The sequence below is a fragment of the Monodon monoceros genome, unplaced genomic scaffold (assembly GCF_005190385.1).
Source record: "Monodon monoceros isolate NGI ecotype Baffin Bay Population unplaced genomic scaffold, NGI_Narwhal_1 Super_Scaffold_14, whole genome shotgun sequence".
Classification (NCBI taxonomy): domain Eukaryota; kingdom Metazoa; phylum Chordata; class Mammalia; order Artiodactyla; family Monodontidae; genus Monodon; species Monodon monoceros.
In genome coordinates, this window is record NW_021703770.1 from 34766339 (window position 1) to 34776619 (window position 10281).

Consider the following 10281-nt stretch of genomic DNA (forward strand, 5'->3'; position numbering starts at 1 on the left):
AAAATACACTGCTATCTCAAGGAAAATCAGAAAACGTTTGAACTGAATGAAAATAAAAACACAACATACCAAAATTCATAGGATGCAGCTAAAGAAACGTAGAGCTGTAAATGGTAAATGTCTATAGTAGAAAAAGAGAACTATCTCAAATCAATAACCTAGGCTTCTACCTGCAGGCAGCAGAAAAACAAACTAAACCAAACTAAACAAGCTAACCCAAACTGAACAAACAAAAACAAGGACCACAATACCAAAAAAGGCAGGAGAGGAAGAGGGCAAATGCAGTTAAACTATTGTAAGATTATTCAGGAAATGGTAAGAATGCTAATTTAAGGTAGATGCCAATAAGTCAAATATCCATTTTGTAATCTTTAGAGAAGCAACTGAAATAATTTTTAAAAGAGTATAATTAAAAAGACTTTAAGGCAAAAAGAATTACTAGCGTGAATGAAAGAGGGACATATTTCAGAATGATTTTTTTTAAGTATATTCAACAATAAGGTATCACTGTACTGAATCTGTATGCACTTAACAATGTAACTTCAAGGTATATAAAGTGAAGGTTGGCAAAACTATAAAAGGGAAGTAGACAAATCCACAATCATAGTTGGAGATGTTAACCATTAACATACCTCTCTTAGTAACTGACAGAACAAGCAGACAATGAAAATCCATATGGATTTACAAGATTTGAAGAACTCTAATAACCAATTTGAAGCAACTGACATTTATGGAAGAATAAAGCAACAACTGTAGGAAATACATGTCTCATCAATTACACATGGAATATTTATAAAAATAAAATTTTGACCATGTACTAAGTCATAAATTATAATGGATCAAAATTATAGAGAATGTGCTGACCACAATGCAGTTAAATTAGAAATCAATAACAGAAAGATAATTATTCACTAAATGTTTGGAAATTAAGCAACACACTTCTAAATAACCCATGGATTACATGAAATCAAAATGAAATTTTTTAAGCTGAATAATAATGAAAAGACAACATATAAAATTGTGGTGATAAAGCTAAATAGACGGTTAAAGAAAAATGTACAGTATTCAATGCACATATTAGAGTAGAAAAGGGCTGAAGAAAATCAATAACCTAAGCTTCCACCTCAAGAAGCTAGAGAAAACAATGGCAAATCAAATCCAAAGAAACAGGAAAAAAAAGAAATGATTAAAAAAAATAAGAGCAGAAATACATTACGGGGACTTCCCTGGTGGCGCAGTGGCTGAGAATCCACCTGCTAATGCAGGGCACACAGGTTTTAGCCCTGGTCCAGGAAGATCCCACATGCCACGGAACAACAAAGCCTGTGTGCCACAACTACTGAGCCTGTGCTCTAGAGCCCGTAAGCCACAACTACTGAGCCCTCATGCCACAACTACTGAAGCCCACGTGCCTAGAGCCCGTGCTCCACAACAAGAGAAGCCACCACAATGAGAAGCCTGCGTGCCGCAACAAAGAGTAGCCCCTGCTCGCCTCAACTAAAGAAAGCCCGTGCACAGCAAAGAAGACCCAACACAGACAAAAATAAGTAAATAAATAAATAAATTTATTTAAAAAAAGAAAAGAAATACATTACAAAGAAAGCAGGAATACAATAGAAAAAAAATCAATAAAGTTGGGTTTCGACTAATTTTAATAAAGCCCTAGCAATACTAATGAAAATACAAATTACTAATATAAGCATTGAAAAGAGGATATCATACCAGTTCCTAGATTTTTTAAGGCAACTTTAAAATGAAAAACAAACAAAAAAAACCAACTTTATGGCTTAAATATGACAACTTAGAGCAGAGGCAAGCAAACTTTTTCAGTAAGGAGCAGATAGTAAATATTTCAGGCTTTTGCAAGCCATGCAGACTCTGTTCCAGCACTTAACCCTGTCGTTTTAGCTTTCAAAAGCAGCCACAGACAACATGTAAACGAACGAGAATAGCTGGGCTCCAATAAAATTTTATTTACAAAGTTAGGCCCACACCATTGTTTGCTGATTTTGAGGAAATGGAGAAATTCCTTGAAAAGCGTAACTAACCAAAACTAACAAAAGGAGAAACAGAAATCTAAACAGTCCTATATCTGTTAAAGCAATTAAATCAGGAATTAAAACTTTCCAACTAAGAAAACTCCTAACTAGTATGACTTCATGATTAATTTTTCCTAACATTTAAAAAACTGGTAAGGGGCAGCGGAGGGATAAATTGGGAGACTGGGATTGACATATACACACTACTATATGTAAAACAGATAACTAATAAGGGCCTACTGTGTAGCACAGGGAACTCTACTCAGTACTCTGTAATGACCTATATGGGGGAAGAATCTAAAAAAGAGTGGATATATGTATATGTATAACTGATTCACTTTGCTGTACAGCATAACTAACACAACATTGTAAATCAACTAGACTCCGATAAAAAATTTTTTAATTAAATTTAAAAAATGTTAAAACTAATAAAGGAAAAAAGTTGGAGATTTCACATTTCCTGATTTCAAAACTTACTACAAAGTCATGGTAATCAAAACAATGTGATACTGACATAAAGACAGACATACAGATCAATGGAATCATATGGAGGGCCCAGAAATAAACCCTCCTATCAATGACCATTTCATTTTCAAGAAGGGTGCCAAGATCATTCAGTAGCGAAAGGACAGTCTTTGACAAACGATGTTAGAAAAACTGAATAGCCATATGCAAAAAAATATGAAGTTGGATCCTTGTACCACATACAAAAATTAACTGAAAAGCGATCAAATACCTAAATGTGAGAGCTAAAACTATAAAACTCTTAGAAGAAAACGTAGGGGAAAAGCTTCATGACACTGGATTTGGCAATGATTTCTTGGATATAACACCAAAAGCCCAGGCATCAAAAGAAAAAGTTGTAAGTTGGACTTCATCAAAATTTAAAACTTTGGTTCTTCAAAGGATACTATCAACAGAGTCAAAAGGCAACCCACAATGGGAGATGATACTTGCACATCATATCTGATAAGGGATTGATACCCAGAATATATAAATAATTCCTACAACTCAGTAACAAAAAAAACTTTTTAAAATGGGCAAACGACTTTAACAGACATTTCTCCAAAGAAGATATACAAGCAGCCAATAGCACAGGGAAAGGCTAAAAATAATAAACTTACCGAGTAACAGCAAAAAATGTGAAGTAACTGGAACTCCCACACATTACTGGTGAGAATGTAAATTGGTACAACCACCCTGGAAAACTATTTGGCAGTATCCATTAAAGCTAAATATATGCCTGCCTCCTAGGTATGCATCTAAAGGAAATCAACACCCCTGTCCAATACAAGAATGTTCTTAAGAGCTTTCTTCATAATTGTCAAAAGCAGAAAAAATCCAAATGTACCTCAAAAGGAAAATAAATATATAAACTGTGAATCTTTATACCAAGGGAATACCACAAGGCAATACAAAGAATAAACTGTCATTCATTCAAGAACCTGGGTTAATCTTGGCCATAATGTCGAACAAAAGAATTCAAACACAAGTGATTCTCATTTAAGTTTCAAGAACAGGTTCAAGAAATTTATCTGTGTTGATAGAAGTCAGAATACAAGTCACTTGTTTTAGGGGTGAGGTACTAATTACAAAAAGGCAAGGAGAGCGTTTTGGGGTGCAGGAAGTATTTTATTTCTTGATCTGGATAGTGGTTACACAGGTGTATGCATATGCAAAATTTGAGCTGTATACTTAGGATTTGTGCTCATTAAAAAACAATGAAAATATTAAGATAATCAACCTTGGAGAGTGGAAGGGGAAGAAACCAAGAATATTATTTCTCAGCGTTAACTCCACGTTATTCCATAGTACAGAAAGCAGTGGAATATAACTAAAAGTTACTAATAACATCACCATCAGATTGTCTTCCCTTAGCTCCTAAAAAGCAGTTGGTCTCTGACTCCTGAGTTCCCAGAGATAATTTTTGTATTCTCAAGCCTAAAAGAATTGCCTGGCATATGTTAATAATAAGTGTACTAAGTGAATTAATAAATATATGAACTTTGAAGTTACAGTTCATTTACATCAGACCATTCCCATGTTAAAAAAAAAGAAACTAAAAAAGTGATTAAGAAAGAAGTTTTCAACTATGCTGGCATTCTCAATCTGTCTATTCAATATTCTGAGGATGTCATGGGTAATGTCATTTTTCCCACTGAGAGAACTTTCCTCAAGATGTGACCTTGCTGTCTTTCGCACCCCTTCGTTCCCCAAAAAGGAAAAAGAGAATATTTTCCAGCGTCATACAGAATCCTAGCAATGTAAATTAGCATATTCGGTAAAGCTTAAGAACTGAGTAACAGAGTGAACAATTCTGACAAGAACAATGAAATTTTTTTTCTATCTGTTGCGGCAATTTGGGGGATTATGATTCTAATAATCCATCACTAGTAACAAACCATAAAAAAAAAATTCTGTAAAGCAAGGTCTCTAGTTCAAGATAGCCCAAAATACATTAGCAGAAAAACTAAGCTTTTAAAGCATAGTCAGTGTAGGAAAGCACACATTACTTCCAAGCAGGCTGAAAATGTTTCCAGTGACAGCTACACCGCTTACCTGCTCCAGCACATCCAATTTTAACTCCAGCTTGCTGAGAACCACGTCTCCGCCCCATAGTGAAAGCTGTAGATCTGACGGCTTTAAGTTTTTGATGTAGCGATTCACATAGCTCATTAAAATTGGAGTCACATATGACTCCAGCATTCTTTAAGGTACAGAGGAGTCAAAGTCAGAAGCTGAAAGGGATAAAGACAGAAACATTAGAGGTAACTGAGTCTGTGGTGCATTCCTTAAGGAAAAGGCATTTCTCAGGAAAGGCTGCAGAGGCCGAATAGCAACAGTCCCCACCAAAGCGGCCGCTCGCCTTCTCCCAGAAGCAGAGAAAACTCAAATGGACTCTGCTCCAGCCGCGACTGCCTCACTAGTACAACTCCCCTCAACTCGCCTGGCGAGAAGTGGGAGGAAGAGGTGGTGACCTAAAGAAAGCGGGTCCCCTGGAGTGGGAAAATGAGGAGAGGCAGGCTCGCCTTTGGCCGCCGCACCCCTCCCTTAGCCAGCCCAGCCGCCCCAGGAGGCCCTCGCCCCCCGGAACCCGGCCGGATCTACCACCGTAGAAACAGAGCCAGAAGCAGGCCGTACGCCTCTCGCCGTATTGCACCCTCGGGTGACACGCCGAAGAGTTCCGTGGCGTCTCCTTCACCTCCCGGTACCCGGCACCCGCCTGCTGAGGCGGCGCAGCTCCCGTACAGCGCACTTCCGGGTGTGCCCCGCTCGGTGCTCGAAACAAACTAACCCTCCACCGCCACCACTCGACTCCGCAGCAGGGCCGGAGTTCTCAGGCTGAAGAGGCCATTCAGTGCGTCTTCTAGGAGGAGACCGCTGGCCCTCGGCCAGCCTGCGTCTCCGCTCCTACCCAGCTAGTGGTTCGCACAAAGCTCTAGGAAGTGCGCGGGGGAGGTGGGCGGACCGGTAAAGCGGAGACACCGGAGATCCGGAAGTGGTGCTGCGGCAAGAGAGCCGCTGAGGTGGATATCGAGTCCGAGTGAGGAAGCACGGAGGGCCAATAGGTCCGATGAGGAGGAAGAAAGCGGGTCCTAGTGTTTAAAGCCCTGAAAACCAAGTGGCTTTTGTTTTTCTTAGGAAATGGAAGACCTGGAAAGAACTTGGGTTCAGTGCGCAGAGCAGTAGCAATAAGGCTGCAGGTGGGGTGGGGGGTAAATTTAGATCGAGAGCTTCATTCGCGGGGGGAAAGGAGAAGTTGAAGGGATCAGGATTAGGAGAATGCGTTTTGACCAAACGTGTAGACGAGCTCTCGCGTTCTTTTACTTTGGCGAAGGAGTGGTTTAGTATGTTTAAATTTGTGCGGGGAAGGAATAAAGAGAAAATCGTGGAGGTCCATTGGATTGTAGTCCGATATATGGAACTTCAGAAAAGCGGTAGGAATAGCAGAAGGAAATAAGACTCTTAGAGAAAGTGAAAAGAAATAGCTGATAGATAATGAATTCAAAGTTCTTTAAAAGTCAGTATTGGTTTTATTAGGCTGAAATGAATGTATAAAATACTACCTTTCCTTCTAGTACTTTGCAAGCTTATGAAGTCAAGAAACTCAAACACCCAACACCGGATAAACACCTATATACTGGGCTTAAAGGGATAGCATAGGACATGCTGCCTAATTATTGACCAGTATTTACTATTTTTGGTAACCTCTGAAGAAGACACCTACCACTGCATTTTGAAAATAGACTTTCCTTACAAGGTTATTAAAATATCCACCCATGTTGTCGTTGCATTTAATTGAAAACACTTCCTAAGTAAATTCCTAAAACTCTTTATTGGAATTCGATTTAAGATTTCTTTTTAATTTTTGAATTTTATTTTTTTATACAGCAGGTTCTTATTAGTTATCCATTTTATACATATTAGTGTATGTATGTCAATCCCAGTCTCCCAATTCATTGGTGATATGATGAAGTTGAGGTTTCTTGAAAGAGTTTTAGAAACTGCCATAGGAAAGAGGCATAAGTGAGGATGCCAAGGTGTTTAGATCTGTTTTGTTAATGAAAATAAGGAACTAAATTTCAAAAAGAAAGAAGGTGGGGGGGTTGGAGAAAGAGGAAGGAAGGAAGGAAAAAAAAAGGAAAGAGAAGCAGCTAATGGCTAATTCAGAGCAGCTGTCCTCTCACAAAAAGCCTTGATGAATAACCCAAGTAACTTGGGTCTTATTAAAGCCTACTAAATCAGCCAAGTAAATTATCCAAGTAATTAGTTATCTGCTTCACTTGAAAAGTGAAGAGGTTGAAGCCATGGCTCAGAAGTTTTAATATAAATGGTTGCACAAATTGTTTGAAAGCCCTAGGTGGTCTAGAGCAGGAGCTCCAAGTCCTGTTATTCTGCTAGGGAAGAAAAAGGGCCTAGTCTTATTTGTGTGGCAATTTAATAAATGAGACCAATATATTAAGATAAATTAGCCAGATATTTTTAACAACTTTATTGGACTATAACTGTTTACAATAGTGTGTTAGTTTCTGCTTTATAACAAACTGAAACAGCTATACGTATACATATATCCCCGTATCCCCTCTCTCTTGCAACTCCATCCCACCCTCCCTATCCCACCCCACTAGGTGGTCACAAAGCACTGACCTGTCCTCCCTGTGCTAAGCGACTGCTTCCCACTAGCTATTTTACATTTGGTAGAATACAGAAATCCATGCCAGTCTCTCACTTCACTCCAGCTTATCCTTCACCCTCCCCATGTCCTCAAGTCCATTCTCAACGTCTACGTCTTTATTCCTGTCCTGCCCCTAGGTTCTTCATAGCCATTTTTTTTTAGATTCCATATATATGTGTTAGCATACGGATTTGTATTTCACTTTCTGACTTACTTCACGCTGATAACAGACTCTAGCCCCATCCACCTCACTACAAATAACTCAATTTCGTTGCTTTTTATGGCTGAGTAATATTCCATTGTATATATATATGCCACATCTTCTTTATCCATTCATCTGTCGATGTACACTTAGGTTGCTTCCATGTCCTGGCTATTGTAAATTGAGCTGCAGTGAACACTTTGGTACATGAAAGTGTTTTTTGGGTTTTTTTTTTTTAACATCTTTATTGGAGTATAATTGCTTTACAATGGTGTGTTAGTTTCTGCTTTATAACAAAGTGAATCAGTTATACATATACATATGTTCCCATATCTCTTCCCTCTTCCAGCTCCCTCCCTCCTAACCTCCCTATCCCACCCCTCTAGTTGGTCACAAACCACCTAGCTGATCTTCCCTGTGCTATGTGGCTACTTCCCACTAGCTATCTATTTTACATTTGGTAGTGTATATATGTCCATGCCACTCTCTCACTTTGTCACAGCTTACCCTTCCTCCTGCCCATTTCCTAAAGTCCATTCTCTAGTAGGTCAGTGCCTTTATTCCTATCTTGCCCCTAGGTTCTTCATGACTTTTCTTTCTTAGATTCCATATATATGTGTTAGCATACGGATTTGTTTTTCTCTTTCTGACTTATTTCACTGTGTATGACAGACTCTAGGTCCATCCACCTCACTACAAATAACTCAATTCCGTTGCTTTTTATGACTGAGTAATATTCCATTGTATATATGTGCCACATCTTCTTTATCCATTCATCTGTTGATGGACACTTAGATTGCTTCCATGACCTGGCTATTGTAAATAGAGCTGCAATGAACATTGTGGTAACTGACTCTTTTTGACTTACGGTTTTCTCAGGATATATGCCCAGTAGTGGGATTGCTGGGTTGTATGGTACCTCTATTTTTAGTTTTTTAAGGAACCTCCATACAGTTCTCCATAGTGGCCGTATCAATTTACATTCCCACCAACAGTGCAAGAGGGTTCCCTTTTCTCCACACACCCTCCAGCATTTATGGTTTGTAGATTTTTTGATGATGACCATTCTGACCGGTATGAATTGATATCTCATTGTAGTTTTGATTTGCTTTTCTCTAATGATTAGTGATGTTGAGCATTCTTTCATGTGTTTGTTGGCAAACTGTATATCTTCTCTGGAGAAATGTCTGTTTAGGTCTTCTGTCCATTTTTGGATTGGGTTGTTTGTTTTTTTGATATTGAGCTGCACGAGCTGCTTGTAAATTTTGGAGATTAATCCTTTGTCAGTTGCTTCATTTGCAAATATTTTCTCCCATTCTGAGGGTTGTCTTTTGGTCTTGTTTATCATTTCCTTTGCTGTGCAAAAGCTTTAAGTTTCATTAGTTCCCATTTGTTTATTTTTGTTTTTATTTCCATTTGTTTATTTGTTTAGTTTTTGTTCCCATTTGTTTATTTTTGTTTTTATTTCCATTTATCTAGGAGCTGGGTCAAAAAGGATCTTGCTGTGAGTTATGTCATAGAGTGTTCTGCCTATGTTTTCCTCTAAGAGTTTGCTAGTGTCTGGCCTTACATTTAGGTCTTTAATCCATTTTGAGTTTATTTTTGTGTATGGTGTTAGGGAGTGTTCTAATTTCATTCTTTTATATGTAGCTGTTCAGTTTTCCCAGCACCACTTATTGAAGAGGCTGTCTTTTCTCCACTGTATATTCTTGCCTCCTTTATCACAGATAAGGTGACCATATGTCCGTGGGTATATCTCTGGGCTTTCTATCCTGTTCCATTGATCTATATTTGTTTTTGTGCCAGTACCATAGTGTCTTGACTACTGTAGCTTTGTAGTATAGTCTGAAGTCAGGGAGCCTGATTCCTCCAGCTCTGTTTTTCTTTCTCAAGATTGCTTTGGCTATTTGGGGTCGTTTGTCTTTCCATACAAATTGTGAAATTTTTTGTTCTAGTTCTGTGAAAAATGCCAGTGGTAGTCTGATAGGGATTGCATTGAATTTGGGTAGTAGAGTCATTTTCACAATGTTGATTCTTCCAATTCAAGAACACAGTATATCTCTCCATCTATTTGTATCATCTTTAATTTCTGTCATCAGTCTTATAATTTTCTGCATACAGGTTTTTTTGTCTCCTTAGGTAGGTTTATTCCTAGATATTTTATTCTTTTTGTTGCAATGGTAAATGGGAGTGTTTTGTTCATTTCACTTTCAGATTGTTCAGCATTAGTGTATACGAATGCTAGAGATTTCTGTGAATTAATTTTGTATCCTGCTACTTTACCAAATTCATTGATTAGCTCTAGTAGTTTTCTGGTAGCATCTTTAGGATTCTCTATAGATAGTATCATGCTATCTGCAAACAGTAACAGCTTTACTTCTTCATTTCCGATTTTTATTTCTTTTTCTTCTCTGATTGCTGTGGCTAAAAATTCCAAAACTATGTTGAATAATAGTGGTGAGAGTGAGCAACCTTGTCTTGTTCCTGATCTTAGTTGGAAATGCTTTCAGTTTTTCACCGTTGAGGACGATGTTGGCTGTGGGTTTGTCATTTATGGCCTTTATTATGTTGAAAAAAGTTCCCTCTATGCCTACTTTCTGGAGGATTTTTATCATAAATGGGTGTTGAATTTTGTCAAAAGCTTTCTCTGCATCTATTGAGATGATCATATGGTTTTTCTCCTTCAATTTGTTAATATGGTGTATCACATTGTTTGATTTGCGTATATTGAAGAATCTTTGCATTACTGGGGTAAACCCCACTTAATCATGGTGTATGATCCTTTTAACGTGCTGTCAGATTCTGTTTGCTAGTATTTTGTTGGGGATTTTTGCATCTATATTCATCAGTGATATTGGCCTGTA

At 38.1% G+C, this 10281-nt stretch overlaps 1 protein-coding gene across 1 annotated transcript in view; it reads right to left on the reverse strand.

Annotated features, from left to right (window-relative positions):
* VPS13B (vacuolar protein sorting 13 homolog B) overlaps positions 1-4970 on the reverse strand; it is a 778183-nt gene extending 773213 nt beyond the window's left edge. The window contains exon 1 of the mRNA XM_029222782.1: positions 4599-4970. Within this exon, the coding sequence (XP_029078615.1) occupies positions 4599-4745 (147 nt within the window). The 5' untranslated portion in view covers positions 4746-4970. The remainder of the gene's footprint in view (positions 1-4598) is intronic.
* Between the last annotated feature and the right edge of the window lie 5311 nt (positions 4971-10281).